A 21,176-nucleotide genomic window follows, 5' to 3' on the forward strand; every position below is an offset into this window, starting at 1 on the left:
ATGCTTTTATTTTAGGAACCAGAAAAGCGAAAGAAAGGCCGAAAACCCCCTCCCAAACTATTTGATGTTGATGCCATCAGGTATTGTTTCACTTATATAAATATTTTCTAAATTACCTTTCAGATTTTATTTTACTAGAAATTTACCTCCATATATTTATTTTATTTAGAGCACTGGGTGGTGAAGTATCTACTGATGGTGACTATCTTATATTTGAGGGAAACAGATTTAGCCGGAAAGGGTTTCTTTTCAAGAGTTTCGCCAAATCAGCTTTGGTAATTTATCCATATAATTTTTAAGCATATAAGATCATCAGTGTAGGTTAAATTACAAATATTAATAAAACAAAAATACTGCAGATATCCTGTATACTCTAAATATCTCAAAGAACTGAATATGTTCTAAAAAGTAGAAAAATATATTTCAAATCGATAGTTGATAAATCTAAATACAACAATGATAATTTTATTTTTAAAAGTATGACAAAAACAATTATCAGGGTTGCCACAGGCGACTAAACAACTATTTGCAATTATTTTTGGCATGAGGCAACTATAGCAACTTTTTTTGCCTGAAAAGGCTTTAAAAGCAACTATTTTCAGGAAAAAGATACAGGGATGAGATTTTTCCGCTCTTTTTCACTTTTGTCTCTCGAATTTCAGCCTTTTTATCAAAAATTTCGCTTTTTTTATAATAAATATTCCGCTTTTTCAGAAAATTCAGCCACTGAAATATAATAATTATTTTTATTTCCGATTTTCAAAGGTAAACAGAAAATTCAAACTACAAAGCTACCAACCCTTTCCGCATTTTTATTTATTTTAGCTATTTTCTCCGCTTTTATGCACAAAATATAAGATTTTCCGCATTTTTACCCGCCAGCCAGATAGCTCGTATTTTCGTAATTCAAACGACGCTGCTTCGGACAAGTCTTTTAGAAGTCGCAAGCCTGGAATTTGCTAATATCTCGATTCTTAATCATGCGATTTTAATATCAAGCATAGCTTTTCGTATTTACGTGATTTAAAAGTTGCGTGTTGCGATTCTTATTTACGAGATTTAAAATCCGATATCGTGATTTGTATTTACGCCTTTTTAAAAACCTATGTAGTGATTCGTATTCACAAGAGTTTAAAATCCTATGTCGTGATTCGCTCATGCGGTTATAATATCAAACATCGATTTTCGTCTTATATGTGCTTTAAAAATAAGGCATTGGGATTTGCATTCAAAATTATGCCTCATTATTCTTATTTATGCAATTTAAAATTTATGCATCATGATTCGTATTTACATGATCTGAAAATTATGAATCGTGATTTTTATTTACGCTATTTAAAAATTTTATATCGCAGTTCGTATTTTTTAATTTTCAAAATCGTATATCTAGTTTCATACTCACGTGATTTCAAAATCCATAATCTTGATTCATATTCACGCTATTTTAGAATCCAGGATTGCAATTTGCATTCGCGCAATTTTAAGATCAACTATTGCGATTCTTGTAAGAAGTAAATTTTTTCTTGATTTAGTTACTCTAAACGTGACTGTTTTTTATTGATGTTTATTAGTATATGTAGGTGTTACAACATCAGCAAAACTGGAATAGAATATATTCAAAACTTTTATTTTGGGCTTGCGAAGAAGAAAAAGTAGGATTTGTCACACGATGTTTGAAGATGGGCTAATGACTAAATATAGCAAACATAAAAGATATAGCACTTAAAAAGTGATTCATTTTTTTTTTTTTTTTTTGGAAAAAGAGTTAATTAACTCAGCATCAAAATGCAAAATTTAAAAAATAATGTTGCTGTTATTTATGCTATGAAATGCAAAGTTCTTATCAAATGAAAAATAATTATCCAAACAGTTGCTGATTATCATGTAATTTTTCAAACTAAAATAGCAATTTTTGTATTTAAGGAGTTACTATATATTTCTACTTCACAGTTATTGATATGTTTCACAGGGCTCCAGTTAGATCAGATTATAATATAAACATAGTGATTTTCCAATTGTAAAAGTTGATTTTCTTTTCAAAATAATTTAAAAAGTCATGTTACTGATATATTTGCTTTAAATTATGTAACAGTATTTATTAACAGTATTTATTAACAGTAACAGTATTTATTAACAGAAATGGAATGTTAATGTATGTACTCAGTAGTTTTAATTTGCTAAACCAGGCAGTTTCTCAAGTAATAATTGTCTCTTATGTGAACTGAAGAAAAATATAATTTCTAACTTTATTTTTTTCAATTGGTAATTTTTCTTTTTACTAAATGTATCGATGTAATCATTTATATAATAATAAATTAGTACACAATTTTATGTCAACAAATTGTTATTTATTATCTTAAACTGTCTGGAATTTATTGTTAACCGATTGCGCGTACTTGGAAATTCAGCTTTTTTGCCTTTTGGCCAATCTCATCACTGAATCTGCAGTCCGCAATAGTTTCTGAACACATTGAGATTTTTTTTTCTTAAAAAATAAAAAAAGTTTAAAATTTTGAATTGCAAATTTGAGTCTTCACTTTTTAATTCGTTCAATCTGCACAGATTCCATTGTAAGTCTATTTCGTTTCTCAATTGCCTTTTCAATGGTTATATTTTGACGGCTATGTAATTCTGCATGCTTGATTAAAAAAAAAAACAATTTTTAAAACGATATTACGATGCCTGAATTTTGAATTTGACTGATCATTTTTCACAATATATGTATATATATATATGTATATACAGTCGAACCCCGCTATAGTGAACCTGGGATATAGTGAACACTCGGATGTAGTTGACTTTTTTANACAAAATTTTAGTCACATTTTTGATGAATTTTTGTTCTTATTTAGGTTGCCTAAATAAGAACAAAAATTCATAGTTTTCGGCTACTATTTTCATGCTTTAGACTACTAAAAGCAACTATTTTGTTCCTTTTTTTTTGTGGCAACCCTGAATTATGCATTAAATAGAAAAATCGGTTTACAACAAACTTATTGTGATTTTCCGAAAAAAATTCATTTTTTATTTCGAGAAAAATTTGACATAACTAGGTTTTGAGACAAACTTCTTCGACATAGGAATTTGAATTAACATTAGTTGAATATATAATATCTAGGTGGAAAATTTATTTTTTTACAAAAGTTTTTAAAGATATATTTTCATTAATTATTTTTTGCTTTTAGATTATTGATGGTGTGAAACCTACTTTATCTGAATTGGAAAAGTTTGCAGAGAAGAATGATGCTAAGGGCATGGAAATAGAGTGTATCCTTTTTACTAGTTTAAATTTTTACTCTGATAATTTAGACTTATGTGCAAATGTCAATTCTGTAGCAAATGTCAATTCTGTAGCAAATGTCAATTCTGTAGCAAATGTCCATTCTTTGTACTATTTTTCAATTCAATATCTGTCTTTATTTACAAAAAATTAAAATGTATCTAAGTGCAGTTTTCAGTGATTATGCTAGACTTTGTAAAGTATGTGACCCTGGGATCCCAGACTTCCATATATCTGGGTCCTTTCTAACTAATGATGTTTTTTTTTCCTTTTTAAAATAATATAATATAAATCTCTACTTTTAAGGTATACATGAAAAGTAAATGTTTTGCTGATCAGGGAAAAATAATTAGGATCAATCAAACACCTGCATGAAGCAATCATATACTTTGATACTAATGTTTGAGTATTTTCATTTCTTCTTTTTACTATAAACACTAAATTATTTGTATTTTTTTTAAAAGTTTGCAATTTCGCTAACATATATATGGTGTTGCAGTTTTTAAAATTTTTTTTTATCGGTATTGGCATTTTTTGGCGCAGGGGATCTTATAACCTGTTTTTTTTCTTCTATACATCTGAAATGTTAGCACTTTTTAAAATTTTTTTTTAATTATAAATGTTAGAAAAATAAACTTTGTTGTCATTTTTGTCTGTCAGTATCATATCATTTATATACAATCGAACCCCGCTATAGTGAACCGTCTGCGGACTCAGTAATGTGTCCACCATAACCGATGATTCACTATATCCAAATTTTTTGAAGAATATTTTTTGCATAAGACAGTTGAATGATTGAAAATTGGCTNAGGGATATTTATACTTTGAATTCAGTTTTGATTTCAATTGATAATAATTAAGTAATTCCATAGTGTAATAAGGCATTTGCCTTTACTTTAAAAGGTATTGTATATAACATTAAAACTTACAATTTAAATAAATTCTCATTAAATAAATTTTTGAGCTGCATTTATTTAGATTATTTTGGTTTTATATTTTGATTTATTGAAAATTAATTTAATTTCTTTAATTTGCACTTTTAATGTTACTATCTCTCTATTTTTAAATTTTTTGAAATTTGCTTCAAAAATAGTAATTAATTTCTCATGTTACTTGTGTGTAGTTTTTTTCCAATTTTTAGTTTGAAACAAACTACATTTTAACCATTCAAAAACTTTTACCCCTAGGCCTCTTGCTGTAAAACCCTATCCTGTATTAAGCTAAAAAAATATTAAGTTTAGTTAGTTTAAACCCATAAACAGTTTATTTTAAAGGGAAATAAACTTAGTAATGTTATCAGGGGTCTGTCCAGGCCAAATTTACTACCCTTTAGTGGTACCCTCACAAATTCAACAATATTTCTTCTTAAAATTTTATTTTTGTATTCCATAAGAAACGATAAATCCATGTTTATAGTCTTGATTTTTTAATATAATTTTGAATTTTTACATATTATGTTTAAATTTTCACAAAATAGGTACTTCTCAAAAAAACCTAGACAGACCCCTGGTCATTAAAATTTTAAAATTATATAATAAATATATATATTTTTTTTGCATTAATTATAAATTCATTAGTCAATTCTGTAATTTCTTTAAAAAAAATTTACACATTGTTAAAATTATTTTTGTTGGACCTTAATAAAGATATAGTGAGTGAAACAGGACAAGACGATGGAAGCCATAGTTTTTCTCCTGGTGATAATGTTGAAGTCTGTGAGGGAGAATTGATACATTTACAGGGTAGAGTCATTACTGTGGATGGTAACAAAGTCACTATGCTACCTACCCACGAGGATTTAAAGGTAATTATAATTTTTTTTTTTAATGATCCGTCTTCGTTTTGATTTTTTCTAACATTTTATTCTATTTTATAGATGACTGTGTGTAAATTCTTATGTTCAATTATGTTATTTCAATTAATTAATGTTAATTATTGACTAGGATCCACTTGAATTTCCTGCACATGAGTTGAGAAAATATTTCAAAATGGGTGACCATGTCAAAGTAATTGCTGGAACATATGAGGGAGATACTGGACTGATTGTAAGAGTGGAAGAAAAGATTGTTCTGTTATTTTCGGATCTGACGATGCACGAGGTTAGTCTATTGAAGTTGTGAAAAATTTTCTTAAATGGTTTTCGACAACATGTATTTTATTTAGTTGTTTTTTATGAGGTAGTTAATTTGAAAATTGTTTTAAGAGAATCTAAGAAGTTTTTGTTTTTCTTTTAAAGCATTCTAAAAGCTCTAGTTTTATCAACAGGGCCTTAATTTTCATTTTGATCCTGCTCAGATTACTGTTCTTAGAGTGAATTTTATTGATACTTTTGCATTTTGGTTAATTTTTTGTTTATTTTGGCGAAGATTCAGAGTATAGAGAAAGCAATGTTCCTAACTTTTTTCCTACCCTAGTTTAAACCTTAATTTTTTATAATTTATTTTTGTTCTATTTTATTGCTTTAATTTTTTTTTTATTTGATTAAATTTTCTTCATATTTTTCTTTTTTTCATATGAAATAATCTTTCTAAAAAAAACCCAACTTAAACATTACAAATTTAAAAAATAAGAAACAAAATCCTGCTAAATTGTTAAAGTAAATTTAGTCTGATTATTTTTTTAAGGTATTATATTAAAAAAATAACGTTTTAATTTAAATACTTTATAGTATTAACACTTTTCTTGTACCCATTCTACATTTAATGAGAAAAAAAAAAATATGCTGACCTGGAAATTGTAAGATTTTTACCTGGAAAAATCACTGAAATTTGAAGCTTGATTTGAGTGGCCACACAGAAGAATAAGAACATAATTTTTTTCATTGAGAAAAAGAATTATTAAGTAGGAAATCCATTTTATTGTTAGAAGTATATAACTGTAAAATATGGTTTTTATGTTTGTGTTAGTTTATAAAATGTATTAATGTTGTATTATCAGCTCAAAGTCAGGCCTCAAGATCTACAGCTCTGCACAGACATGGCCACTGGTGTAGATTCTCTTGGACAATTCCAATGGGGAGATCTTGTTTTATTAGAGTAAGTTCAATATTACTATTGCTCTAGAAGCTTTGAATCTATTATGGATTTTGAGTGTAGTTGTGGTTACCGATAAAAAAGAAGTTACATTATAATTTTATTAAATACAAAGGGCCAGACCCTCAAAAATTATATATTAATAAATAGCATAATTAATAAAAAAAAATATATGTTATATAAAATTAAATGTCGCTGATTGGAAGAGAGAGAGAGATGTAACCTTGGATTGGTTTTATGTTCTTGACAGGATTAAACCGTTGTTCATTAATGTGATACGAAAGCGGTTATTTTAAGCTAAAAAAATATAAGGTTAACTTTTTGCCACAACATTCGTTAAATATATTTTGCAAATCTGAAATATTTTTCAGTTTATTAATATTAACTCAATCTAGTTTTACCACCATATTTTTCATCTTGCTTAGCTTACTCCAGAATTATAAAATATTTTAATACACATTCTTTTTTCTTGACAGGAAAAGTGAATTTTACTTCAGAGATGTGAAGAACAATTACATTTTAAATTATAGAAACCAACTTTAAAAAATAATGTAAAAAGTTAAAATAAATTTATTTTGCACTTCCCATCATTTATCAGAATTATGAAATTTCAAACTTCCAACATTTCCATTTTGCTATTTGGATTCAGATCCTTGCTTTGATATTCAGGTTATTTTTTCTAACTGTTCATCTGACAATTTCTTTTGTAATTGTTATCTTGTTTAGGATTAAAAACTCTATCATATTCAGTTGTTTAAAGGGTGCTCCTGTGGAGTTTGAATTTAAGGGGAAATGGAGAAAAAGTTTCAATGAATTTTTAGAATGCACCATGTTTTTCTTTTCTTTCTTTTTTTCTTTTTAAAAATTTTTTATATAAAATGCAAAACTCGAAACTCACTTGCCTAATTTTCAGGATTATTTCCAATTTTCAATGCTAAAATATGTTTGTTGAGGCGTTAAAAATATACCTATACAGGAATGAATGTTTCTTATTAAATCTGTGTTGTTGTTTTTTATTAAGTGGGGTATTTTCATATCTTTAAAAGGCAACAATACTTTCAGCACATTTATGTTTTGTCCCAAGTTTTGCCAACTTAACTAGAAATATAAACAGGATTATGGTGCATATAATATAAACATATTAAGATAATTATATTTCGAACACTCACATGCATCTGTATACTTCATAAACAAATCTTATATAATTATTTGACTCTGCATTCTATGATTTCAAAAGTGTAATTTTTCAAAAAAATTTTTATTAGACTTAATAGTTCTCTATGTGTTATTCTTAAAGAAACAAGTAATCAGACTTTCAAATTTATTTTCAGTGCACAGACAGTTGGTGTCATTGTTAGATTAGAAAAAGAAAACTTCCATATACTTAATATGCATGGCAATGTAAGTTTTCTTCGTATTTTTCACAATTTCATTTGGATTTAAATATTAAATAAATGATGCAAAACATTGGCAATTGCAGGTGGTAAAAGTGAAGCACCAGAGCATTACTAAAAGAAAAGATACCAGAAAAGCTGTTTCTCTTGATTCTGAGCAAAATCAAATTCAAGCTCGAGATGTTGTGAAAGTGATTGATGGCCCACATTCGGTCAGTTGTTTTTGTGAAATTTTTTTTTTAACTTGTAAAAAGTGTTTAAAAACATTAAAACTTTTTTTTCCAGTTGTAACATACTAAAAGTTATTTTAGATGCAATCATTGACATGCAAACTCTGCATTTCATTCAAATGATCTTGTTGATATTAAAAGTACTGTCAATACATAAAATTCAAAAATATTTCGTTTTAAATGTTCCATAAGTGACTCACCCTTGATTTTAAANTTTTTTTTTTTTTTAACTTTTAAAAGGACGTTTGAAAACATTAAAGCTTTTTTTCAGTTGTAACATACTAAAAATTATTTTAAATGCAATCATTGACATGCAAACTCTGCATTTCATGCAAATGATCTTGTTGATATTAAAAGTACTGTCAATACACAAAATTTAAAAATATTTAGTTTGAAATGTTCCATAATTGACTCACTTATTACGACCCTTGATTTGATGTGACCCAGTTTTAATAAGATCCCATTTTAAACTAGGAAATTGTCTGTTAAGTGTTAAATAACTTATAATATATAACTCTGTTATTATCATCATATTTTGGATTTAATGAGGAATTTTTTCAAGAATTTCTATAAATTGTTTTATTGAGTCAAAAAAGAAATTGTTTCATTCTGTGTGAGAGTTCCATTACTTCTAAAATTAAATCCTCTCCTTTAGTTTAATTTATTTTAATAATATGTTAATAAATGATGAAGAGTGAAAAATTGAAGTTCTCAATATGTCTTGCTGTGAATTACACAATTGTTGCAACAGAAGATTTTGTTATGCAAACCATTAAGGTGATGCTCATGTGCATGTTCCTGGCCAAATGTTTATAAAATACAGATTTAAACAACCATGTTGAGGTAACTATGAAGCCACAATCATTGATATATTTTATTACTTGATTCTTCGCAACCACTATATTCTGTAACATTGTCTATCGTAGCTACTTCCTCCTAAATATCAATTTTATTTGGATTCTCTAAAGAAGCATAGCCTTTTCCTATTTTATGAACAGGCATTTTTATCTATACACAAATCTTGCTTGTCTACTTCTTTAGGAAAGAATCATTTAGGGGGTTTCTTATCAAACGTGAAAATATTTTCCTTTGTAGGGTTGTAAGAAATTATTCATACAATTGTTCGAGAAAAAAGGAAAAAAATTTAAGAATTGGAATTGAAAAAAAATTTCAAACTCTTCATAAATCAAGGGGAGAGTTTTTAGTGATCAAGAATGTTTCTTGAAAGAGTCGCGAATATGAATTTGGTTGAAATAGTTTTGTTCCTGTTAATAACGATGCAATACTGTGTGTACTAAGTATGGAATCATTATATTATTAAGTTTATTATTATAACTGTTCATGAAGTACTATATTTTTTTATGAGGTGTATTTTCTCAAAATATTAAATCCCCTAAACTTTCTTGCTAATGTATAATTTTCTTGAAAGAAATTTCATATTACGTTCTTAAAAAGCAACTCCACATGGTATTAACAAATTGTTTATTTTTAACAGGGTAGACAAGGTGAAATCAAGCATCTGTATCGTAGCTTTGCTTTTCTTCATTCTCGTATGATGACAGAAAATGGTGGTATTTTTGTTTGTAAAACAAGGCATCTTGCTCTAGCAGGAGCTGGAAGTGGGGGTGGAAGAGTATGTGAATAATTTTATAGTTTAGTTTGAAATTAATTTTTTTTCATTTTTAGTTAAGAGACAAATTTTATTAACATATCTTCTTTTTTTCAATAGCCTGTGTCTGAAATCAGTATGCGCTCACCTTTTCATGCTGCATCCCCTCGTATCAACAGTCCAATGCATCCCTCTGCTGGTGGCAGAACTCCAGGGAGTGGCTTTACGGGAGGAGCAAGTCCTGGTCCTGGTGGTGGAATGGGTAGAGGTAGAGGTGGAAGGAGAGATAATGAATTGATCGGTCAAACCATTAAAATTACTCACGGGCCTTACAAAGGTAATAAATTGTATTTTTCATTCGTCTCCATTCACATTTTATAACTTTCTTAATTTGCTTTACATCAATCAAAAAACAATCCAGTTAGATTTTGTAACCGTTGTTGAACAGCCAATCCAATTTTTGGGAGGGGACCACTGTTAGCCTGACGGCAAGGGGACTCTAGCCCATGATCTGTCTACCACTGAAGATATTTCACGTCAGCACTGTCGTTGGTGCATGCTGAATGCGGTTTCGTATCGACTAGCCATCTCTGGGATTCAAACCCGGTTCACTTCATCGGAACGTGAACGCTCAATACCCTGAGCTAGCACTGCTCAATCCATTTATATTGATGAGATCTGCCTTATAGCTTTTAAAGTGTTGTTAGTAGTTGCCTGATTATATATTTTAAGTCATTTCAACTAGGTTGGTATATCCTGGTTGGCTGGGCGCTGAACTCACGCTCATGAAAAGGGGAGTTTGAATCTAGCTGGATAAAGTCTCCTCGTGTTGTAAATGGTGACTGGTGCTTAATAAATCTGTTGGGTCACAAGTCCCCCATGTTCCCATTACAAATTATACCTCTGGGGAGTACTGATTTGGAGATCGATTGTTCTCTGGTTCAGTAAAAGATTATAATCTGCGAATGTATGAAATGTCTATCCATAGATAACGTCACTGGAAAACAAGAATAATCGCCACCCTTTGCCCTCGATGCCAACAATGTCGTTTCAACTAATTTTTGAGCTGTTAAGGTCATTTATTTTATTGCAGGAAAAGACAAATATTAAATGTTATTGGAAAAATTTATAGTTCTCAAAGCATTTTTATATTCTATTATATTTCGCAATCAACAGTTTGTGTGCAAAATAATCTAATAAGGAATTTAAACGGGTATAAAATTCAATGGGAATAAAATACTTCTCACATCAAACACTGTAACTTACAGCAGTGCATTTTGGTAAAAACAAGCTTTCCCTTATCAGGCATTGGAAATTTAACATTGACTGTATTCCCATTTCTTGATGAGATTGAGTAAACTTGTTCTATTCAAAATGCATTGCTATGTTCTGTGTATAAAAAGTCTTTAAGATTTTAAAATTAATTTTAAGTTAACTTTTGTATAACGTCCACTAAATTCCTATGATCTTGCTGCATGGAAATAGCTCATAGTTTGCTATTCTAATTTTATGTTGTTATTTCTTTGTTTTAATGTAATCGTGGGGATTTAAGTTTAGACTATGTCAACCTTCATCTATCTAAAGGTACCTCAAGATGGATTCAAGTTAACATGCTTTATATAGTAGTGATTTGTTATTTAATATTTGTAGTGGTAGTTAGTTTTGCCACATAATAATTTTTTATGTAATAATTTTTTATGTATAATATATTTTACAAAGTCAGTTTTGTCAAAATTGTTTATCCCATAGGTCACATTGGTATTGTTAAGGATGCTACTGAAGCCACAGCTCGTGTAGAACTGCATTCCAAGTGCCAAACTATTTCAGTAGATAGAACTAGATTAGCTGTTGTTGGGTATATTATTTTAATTTTTCTGTACGCTAACATTTTACACTGGATTAAATATGCATTAATTATATTTTCATTCTCATAGTGGACCCAGTAAAGGTAGCGTTTCCAGTTACAGTCGTACTCCCATTTATGGCAGCCAAACTCCCATGTATGGTGCTGGTTCAAGAACTCCCATGTACGGCTCACAAACACCACAATACGAATGTATGTTATTTGTTTGTACTCTCTTTACTAGTCTATAAATATTTCTTATTGTGTAATAATAAAGTACGAATTGTTGAGTTCTCATTTGCATAGCTACCAATTTTGCTACTGGATTTTGCTAGTTTCTACTGGTTTAATAAAAATTCTCCTGGATTTTAGAAAAATCCCTTTATTTTAAAATATTTTAGAAAATTCCCTAAAATTGAGTAAGTTTCCTAAATAAATCTCTGTTGAAATTAAAATTTTTACACCGATTATTGCTTGCTCGAATATTTAAATAAGTTTTGCTAATATATAATGAAGCAAGCCTCATGTATAGAAATCAGTTTAAAACTTTTTTTTTTGTTCTTCAATGTTCAGTTTATTTTCATTTAGAACGCGCTTTTTGAATTAATTAAAAATTCTTAATTATTTTATGAATTAAGTGCCTATTACTATTCAAAATTATGAGTAAACATAACTTTTCGAGAAACTATAAAAGTAAACATAATACACAACATTTCAATCATATTTAATGCCAATCATGACTGGAAAATATTGCAGCTTTTATTTTTTGATGATCATAAAAATTCCTAAAATTCCCTATGAGTAAATTATTTAGTTCATTATGGAACAATTATTATGAAATTTATATTTCTTAAAATCTACTAGATTTTTTCCTATTTAAGTTGGCAGCTATGCATTTGTGTTTATTAGGATCTTTTAAGTGACTTACACTGTAAATAGAATTAATTTTTTAAAGCTAGAATAACTTTTTGCATGGTTAGGGACAAATCAGTTATAAAAACAAAGCAAATAGACGTTTTAAAATCATGGTTTTAAGTCTATAAATACTTCTCATTGTGTTATAATAAAGAATGGATTGTTGAGTTCTTACTTGTGTTTATTGTGATTTTTAAAATGACTTCCATTTAATAAAACATTCCTTTTAATGAAACAGTAATTAAGAACTGGAATAAATTTTTCCATGTTTTTGGGCTAATCAATTATAGAAACAATTTTAATCTTTATGCACTTTGAGAAATTCTTCATTATTAAATTTTCCAGAAGCTAAACATGTATGAAAATGTTCATTAATATTTAAATCATAATAGCGTTAGCAATGAAAGATAAAATGTTTAAGACGTATGATTATTCAGTTTTTACAAAATTAATTTTTTTAGTTTGCGTTATACAAGAGTTAAAACCTGGTTGGAAGAAAAATTTAATGTTGTTACTTTCATAGAAATTTTTTTAGAAGGAAATTTATTTTTGATTTTCAGCTGGAAGTCGTACACCCCACTATGGAAGTCAGACGCCATTGCATGAAGGTAACCGCACTCCCAGCCATGGGGGAGCCTGGGACCCCTCTAACGCCAACACTCCAGCTAGGTACAATTTTTTTTTTTTTTCATATTTTTTCTGTATTTACTACATTTTTACACTAAATTTATAATAGGGCAGCATAAATATATCTTTTTTCCATCAAGTGAAAATTTCTTAATTTTAAGGCAGGGATTCTTTGGATATCTTAACCTTTTTTTTTTAAATGACTTGTTTGATTTAGTCTAAAAATTGCCCAAAACTGCCTTAAAATATAATTCTAACAAAAAAACCAACTCATCTGAAATTCTAAATGTATTGTTTGCTATGTATTGCTAATTTTAAATAATATCTTAATTAAAATCCCATAATTTATTTTATTTATATTTATAAAATGTAAAATAATGTACACATTTTTTATATACTCAAATAATATCTGTAATATGTTGCTCTTGAAATTCATGATAAATTGAATAATTTAAACAAAAGCAGTTATTCCTTTTTAATATATATTTTAAATTATATTTTTGATATATTTTAAAGATGTAGAATATATATTAGTTTGATGTTATAGCTTTTTCCCTAGTTTGAATCTTAAAACTACACTATAAAACCCTGTTTTGGATAGTTTAAGACTGTAGGATGAGAACCACATTTTTTAATTGTTGAAATATTAGATTACATTTGTGCTATAGGTTATAGCTCTTTTCTCAGTCTTTAAATATTGCTTTTAAAAAAAACCTTCTAAAAAATCTAGATACAGGCATAAGAGTTTTGGTCAAGATGTGGAAAACCATAACTTTTGTGACACCTAAATATTACCAACCTTAGGTTCAATTAAGTAATAAGTTTTAAATGATATGAATTTAAGGACTTACTTTATTTGTGTAAATGTGGATTTAATTATGACCCTTGTTATCCTAACAATCAGTCACCAATAAAAATTAAAGTTCTCGAAACAAAAACAAAAATTGTTTTCTTAGGTTGTGGGCTCTTAATTAATTGTAATAGAATTGTTTTGAAATTACTTACCTGTTTAGTGAAGTAAATTTGATAGTTTTTCTATCTTTCTCATTCAATATTTTGAATAATATTTAAATGAATATTATGACTGCTGGTGGATGGATTTTATTATACAAGAAGGCTTTGCCGCAAGCTGCTTTCTAATTTTCAAGATAACTGTGTGATGCTCGCTAGGTTTATTATCTCTTCAGATTCAGAATGCAAATTAGCTACTCTTGCTAAGTGTTATGAAGAATAATACTATTATTAATTATTCAAAGCAGTAGAAAATGTTACACAAATGCAAACCAAATTATTTTTTTCATAAAAATTTAATACATTATTTATAAAACTGCTGCTAAATAACTTTTTACTCTTTAGAGGACAGCATACGATATGTCATTTTGTGAGTTAGCAAAGTTAACTGTTTGCCGAGATTATTGCCAAAACCTAAATTTTTGTCTCAAATTTTTTCATATTCAAAAGATATACTGATTCTGAAGCTTGCTTGTAAGTTGTTGCTGAGATTTCTTCCTTGCTAAACATTCCCTGCATGCAGAGCTCTTTACATAACAGAACCAGGCTAACATCTCCTGACTTCGTAGGCAAGCAAATGTTGAGGCAAATATTTGCAGAAAATGAAATAGTGTCCATCACACATTGTCCTTTATTGATTAATAGCCTTAATTGAGGCTAATCTTGGATAATTGGAGTTGAATTTATGTTTCTTTCACATGTTGGTTCATAATGTTGTCATCTTAATACATTAATGAGATTCTATTAATATTTCTTTTGGTGTATCATACAAAATTAATCATACTTTCAGAGGGAGCAGTGATTTTGATGAATATCCTTTTGAGGAACCTTCTCCGTCACCAGCTAATTATGCAGCCACTCCTGCTTATCAACAAGACCAGGGTCCTTTCACCCCTCAAACTCCTGGAAGCACCTACGCTGACCATAATTACTCTCCTTATCAGACACCTTCTCCTGGAGGATATCCTGGTAACTTTTATTTTTTTGTTTCTCTGTGCTTGGTATGCATAGAAATTTACAAAATTTCATTTAAAAATCTTTCCATTATCTACTTTTTTATTTCACTTTAATTATACCTAAATTATATTTGAAGGTCTTGTTAATGGCCAGTGCAAAGAATAAAATCTGAATTTTTTGAATCTTTAGGGCACATAACATAGTAAAAAAATTTATTGCATGCTGCGGAATATTGTGCTATGGTTTATGGTCTTGAAACTTAATTATTTTATAGCGGGAACACCAAGTCCATCTACATATGCTGCCACCCCCAGTCCTTCCGGATATGCTGGAACACCATCACCAGGGGGTTATGGTTACAGTCCGATGACACCAGGAGCACCACCCACCCCTGGAGGTAATCATTTCTTTGTTTTTTTAAATTTAAATATTACAATAAATTTATTTCTGAAGTCTAAACTAAATTTAAAAATTCTGAATCTTTAATAAATTATTTGAATCTAAATTGTTATATTCATTATGAGGGCTAGAATGTTGATGATAAATGTTTTATTTTCATCCATTTTTGTGGTTCCCCTCCCCCCTTCCTAAGAATTATTATTTTTTCCTTGTTAAGTCATTTTTAGATTTTCTTTCTTTAATCACTTTTTATAAATTTTGAATGAAATTTTTTATTTGAAGAGCATTTTGTTAGTAAATCAGTTTTTTTCTTTATGAATTAGTGTAAATGTTGCATTGAATCTTATGTTTTAAATATCCTCCAATTACAAATTTTGATTATGATTTTAAGATATAAGAAGTTGCTTTTAGACAATTGGCAATCAAGAGAATATAAAAAAATCAATTCAATTCTGATATTCTTCAAAAAAAAAAATTAAAAATAGTAATTAAATCTTATTTTGAAGAATTTTTAGATCAACAACATCCTAGAGCCCTTGTTTATTACCTTGTTTATTACTTATTGCTTACTGGATTTTCCAGTAGACTACTGGATTTTGCCAGTTTCCCCTGGTTTACTGGTTTAGTAAATATTCTCCTGGTTTTTATACAGTTTAGAAAATTCCCCAAAATTGAACAAGCTCCCTAAAAAAATCCTTATCAAAGTAGATTTTTTGCACAGATTATTATTTGCTTAAATATTTAAACAAGTATTACAAAATATATAATAAAGCAAGCCTCAGTTATAAAAATTAATTAAAATTTTTTTTTGTTCTAAAATGTTCAATTTATTCTTATTCAGAATCCCCTTTTTAAATTAATTTAAAAAAATTTAACTATCTTTCATGAATTAAGTGCCTATTACTATTCAAAATTAAGAGTGAACATAGTACATAAATAACATTCTAAGTTCATTTAATGTCAATCATAACTAGAAAATATTGCAGTTTTTTTATCTTGTCCACTGTAAAAATCCTTAAAATTCCCTGTGTATAAAATATTTAGTACATTATGCAACAATTATCATGGAATTTATATTATTTCGTAAAATCTACTGGATTTTTTCCTATCTGTGTTGTCGGCTATGCATGAGTTTTTTAATAGGATGAAAGGCACATAATGAAGCTTATCTAAACTGACAATTTTTATTTAAATGCAAAAAGACTTTTTTAATTGAAGTATTGTGTTTGTTTCCTTTTTTTTAATAACTTGGTTGTTTTTCTTTATTTGCTTTTAAATATGCAGCATTTATTATATGTTTCGTGTTTCCAGGGATGGATCCTACCTCAGTCGAATGGCAAACCACAGATTTAGAAGTCGTCATAAGAGACACACATTCGGACGATGGATTGAGCGGTCAAACCGGAATCATTAGAGGAATCTCAGTATGTAAAATGAAATTCATTAAAAAAAAATTCTCAGTTTTTTATTATAATTCTGTAAAATTTTATGATAAAAATGTCAGTTCTTCTGAAGGTTTTATTTCATACTAAATAACATATGGAAAATTTAAGTGCTAAAATGGAAAAATTAAGTACTAAATTTATATACACCGTTGAACTCGCTTATAACAAGCCATTATCCGGATATTTAGTGATGAGCCATAAAACGAAAACATTATTTATTTATTTTTTGATAGCCAGGTTGCAAATGAGAGTTTTTTGGGCCAATAGTTTTATCTGCAGAATAATATATCACAACTAAGAAACTATGTGACTGTTTAAAGCAAATTAACTAGCTTCTTTTGTAAAATGTACAAAGGTTGAGAATTACATAAGTTAGGTATTGTGTTTGTAATTTGGTAAGTTTGTAGATTTTTTTCCTGCTTTCCATGATATAAGCCATGATGATATTTCCATCCATGATATACCATGATTTTCCATCATATAAGCACTCAGTTATAACAAGCAAATATTAGGGTCCCTTTGTGCTTGTTATAAAAGAGCAGTACAGTGATTCGATTAGACTACAGGTGCTTAAGTACCTGGGACTTCCATATTTCTGAAACCCTTTTTATTAAAAGATTCCCAGAATGAAATATGAATTCTCAACCTCATATTAATATTCACATTCGTAATTATTCTAGCTTTTGACGTACAAAATAAGGAATTAAGAAAACAAAAAGAATTATATTTGAAAAATTGAGGCCGTAAGTAAGAATGATTAAAGGCCTGTATCAAGGAAAATCAATGATTAAGTTTGAAACCCAAAATGCTACTTTTCTCTTTCAGCTCTTCTTTTTTGTGAATATGTATTGGAAGTTTGGTTGAAGTTTTGCTTACATAAATCAGCATGCATTCTTTTCAGTGCTTAAAAAAAGATTCGTCCCAGGAATGCATCACTCCTTATTTTTCTTGTTTCCTCAACAATGTTTCTCCTATTGGCCGTGTTTTAGTGCATAAGTTGAATAACTTATTTATATACATAATATTATCATAAATGAATTTATTTAGTGCATGCTCACCTTGACTATCTTAATGCTTTTTTCATTTTCTGTATTTCTCATTTATTTATGTTAGATACTGATAAATATTGTTGGATATTGATAAGTATGAAAAATTTATTTTCAGTCAATTATCACCTTATTAATGTATGATTTAACTTTTCAATTGTATACTTGTAAGGGACGACATTAACGTGTGATGTTTCCAGGCATTCAATTAAAACTAATAAAAAAATTCAGCTTGATAATAAAACGAGCCTTGAGAGGACGCCATACCATGCGAGAATCTTTTTATTGTAAATTCTCTTTCTCCTCTATAAGTAATTTAAGTTCTAGAAAAAGTTAGTACAAGCAAACCTAGAATAAGTCATGATGTTTCAGATACTGAAAAGATATTCTCAAAACATCTAAATGAAAACAAATTATGCGAAGATAACTTAGGAATATGCAATGAAGAAGTTCTCTTCAACAATTTGTTTACATTTCGATATTATGAAACCAAATGAAACTGCGTGGCTTACTCTAAGTTTGTCTGAACATACTTTTTCTATACCTTAAATCAGTTATGGAGGGGCATTTGCGATGTAAAGTTTCTCCCGTGGTATGGCGTCCTCTTAAAGCTGTAGCATTTAGATGTCATGCACAACCATGTGATTAGTTGCAAGCAATAAATTGTCCAAAGTACTATACATAATTTAAGGGATTTGCCTGCACTGCACATTTGATATGAAGTAAATTGCTATTGGTCATTGTCACACAACTTTTTTATGCAACAATTTTAAGCTACTGTTATTTGTTTATTGTTTGTGCACTTGTCAGATTTGTAAAAACAATAATTTTATGTTATAATGAAACTTGACCTAGCAGAAATTTTTTATTAACAGCAAGTATCTGCCCAAATAGTATTTTAATTAGATTATCTGAACTATATTGACCGTACTTTGTGTTTTGTAGGGTGGAATGTGTTCTGTCTTTTTACCCAAAGAAGACCGTGTTGTAAATATCATGGGGGAACATTTGGAACCTGTTACTCCCCTACGAGGTGATAAGGTAAGCACTTTTTCCCTTTTAACTTTGTATCAAAGTTTTACAAATTTTTCCTGATCTGAATTAATGTTGTTTCTTTGTACCATTTTAACGTCACAGGGATGCTACGCCTGCGCCATTTGCGACAAACTGAGACAAAACGGCATAACTGCGCCATTTTGCGACATTCAGCTCAGTTTCTGCCAAAGCTGCGCCATTCTGAGACAAAACGTCCAAAATTTGGCAAACCTGAATTCAGTTTCAAATATTTATCCGCATTGCCGTGAGTCATTGGAGATCATTTTGCCGTTCACGTCTCCAAGGGATGAAAGACTTCCACGGAAATCCGCTTTTTTCTCCCAATTTTTAAAATTTTCGACCATGTTCCAAAAACGAAAATTTTTAGGGAGTCCAATTAGAGAAACCCAAGCGGCCGGAACGATAGTCGGATTCCTGCGACTTCCGCTATAGAGTGGAAAGGAGTCTAAGTGTTTCGTTTCGACCACCGATGTATGATTTTTTTTTTCGTTTGGCTGATTTTCGGAATTTTAAATATTAGGAATTGCGCTGGAATATGCTAAAATCGCGATTTTTAATCAGACGATTTTAATATCAATCATCGATTTTCGTATTTAACTTATTTAAAACTTATGTGTTGCGACTTTTTTTACGCTGTTTAAAAATCGTACTAGCAATTCCTATTCACTCAATTTAAAAATTCAATATCGCGATCTGTATTNGATCTGAATTAATGTTGTTTCTTTGTACCATTTTAACATCATTAAATAACCAATGTCAGTTGGCTAGTCAAATGTCCTTCATGAATTTTGAATATTCAAATTAATTAGGACTATCTTGTCTGATCATCAAATATTAAAGGTTTCATATTATTTTGAAGTTATTGGGAAATGTTTAAAAAAAAATGATAATTTCACTCATGATTTTGTTTTTTGTTGCAAGAGATTTTTTTAACAGCTCTTAGACACTTTCACCTTACAGATTCTGCATTATGACATTGTTTATTATATAACACATGGTTATAAACTACCATTTTACAACATAAGTAATTTAGAGCACATTTACTGATGTATAAAAATCACTGTTGCATTAGATAAATATATGCTTAATGCCATTGAGTAAAAAGACATAAAGTGTCAGTGTTATAACCTCATTAAAATGAACCTAAAAGGTAAACTTACTGAAGGTGAACTCTTCTATGGTCAAATAATTGAAAATTTTTGTTTGTAATTTTTATTTTAACATCCTAAATATATTTGACTTGATTTAATGCATAATCTTTTAAAAGTTAGTCTCATTACGTTTTAAATTTAAACATTTCTTTTCTAAGAGTTCATTGATTTTATTAAAAAGTGAAATTTTATTGTTTATAGGTCAAAGTCATCTATGGTGATGACAGAGAGTTATGTGGTACACTTTTGACGATAGATTGTGCCGATGGAGTCGTCAAGTTGGGGCCCAAAGAGTTCAAAATGATAAACATGAGATTTCTCTGCAAGATGATTTAATATGTGTTCAAATGGAGGACTTTTTAGCTACACTTTTATGTGAATAAATAATTTGTATTGAGACACTTTGGTTTATATAAACTAATATAATATTGTTATTCCAAAAGCAATTAGATCATGTATCATTTGTAGAATTTAAAACTTGTATATATTTTGTGGAATAAACTCATAAAGTTTGCAAAGCAAGCTTCTGATTTAAGTAAATTTGCCTTTGTATTCTTCACAATTGCTTAATGTCTTTGGTATTATTTTACCCACCTCAATGAATCCATTCAATTTCCATTTATTCTGATTACTGTAACATTTTTGAAGTGACAAAAAGTTTGAAAATATAGATGTCCAAAATTTTCTCTCGGAATAATTTGCTCAAAAACCAATTGATTTTTATAAATCTCGGATTGAAAGTTTGTACAACTGTAGTTAGTTCACCAGGAGTTGCCACCCAGCTCTGCCTTCATCACGTCGTATCTGACGATACCACTTTGTTACTTTTGGGAGCAGGATGCAAAGAATCCTTAACAAAGTTGCTATTTGGCGATCGTTTGATAAAACTATTTATTTTGCAATCTTTGTGTGCCTTTATTTAAGATTAAATATTTCATAAATTTGATGATATTTCTCTCTTTTGACTGAATAGTTAGTAATTTTTGAGCCATTTTGCTGCAATATGTTTAATTAGCTGGAGTAACGAAAGGTATAATAACAGATGATAAAGCAAAGTAAGTGACTGAAAAAGAATTCACTGTTTGCTTTTGGCGCGCATAAAGGGTTGTCTCAGTTCTAAGAGTGGACACGTTTCTCCTCTTACTCCCAAGCTGAAATGAACCTTACGTCCAAGGAGATTA

At 29.0% G+C, this 21,176-nt stretch overlaps 1 protein-coding gene across 2 annotated transcripts in view; it reads left to right on the plus strand.

Annotated features, from left to right (window-relative positions):
* Nucleotides 1–20,535, plus strand: part of LOC107436722 (Transcription elongation factor subunit Spt5) — a 36,926-nt gene extending 16,391 nt beyond the window's left edge. For both annotated transcript variants that reach the window (XM_043043273.2, XM_043043274.2), the window contains exons 10-27: nt 16–80; nt 170–275; nt 3,186–3,267; nt 4,933–5,084; nt 5,224–5,379; nt 6,218–6,315; nt 7,644–7,713; nt 7,793–7,918; nt 9,432–9,569; nt 9,666–9,882; nt 11,295–11,400; nt 11,480–11,601; nt 12,864–12,972; nt 14,732–14,910; nt 15,173–15,295; nt 16,609–16,721; nt 18,734–18,829; nt 20,197–20,535. In XM_043043273.2, coding sequence (XP_042899207.1) covers nt 16–80; nt 170–275; nt 3,186–3,267; nt 4,933–5,084; nt 5,224–5,379; nt 6,218–6,315; nt 7,644–7,713; nt 7,793–7,918; nt 9,432–9,569; nt 9,666–9,882; nt 11,295–11,400; nt 11,480–11,601; nt 12,864–12,972; nt 14,732–14,910; nt 15,173–15,295; nt 16,609–16,721; nt 18,734–18,829; nt 20,197–20,331 — 2,193 coding nt within the window. In that variant the 3' untranslated portion in view covers nt 20,332–20,535. The remainder of the gene's footprint in view (nt 1–15; nt 81–169; nt 276–3,185; nt 3,268–4,932; nt 5,085–5,223; nt 5,380–6,217; nt 6,316–7,643; nt 7,714–7,792; nt 7,919–9,431; nt 9,570–9,665; nt 9,883–11,294; nt 11,401–11,479; nt 11,602–12,863; nt 12,973–14,731; nt 14,911–15,172; nt 15,296–16,608; nt 16,722–18,733; nt 18,830–20,196) is intronic.
* The last annotated feature ends 641 nt before the right edge of the window (nt 20,536–21,176 follow it).

Source organism: Parasteatoda tepidariorum, chromosome 9 (assembly GCF_043381705.1).
Source record: "Parasteatoda tepidariorum isolate YZ-2023 chromosome 9, CAS_Ptep_4.0, whole genome shotgun sequence".
Lineage (NCBI taxonomy): Eukaryota > Metazoa > Arthropoda > Arachnida > Araneae > Theridiidae > Parasteatoda > Parasteatoda tepidariorum.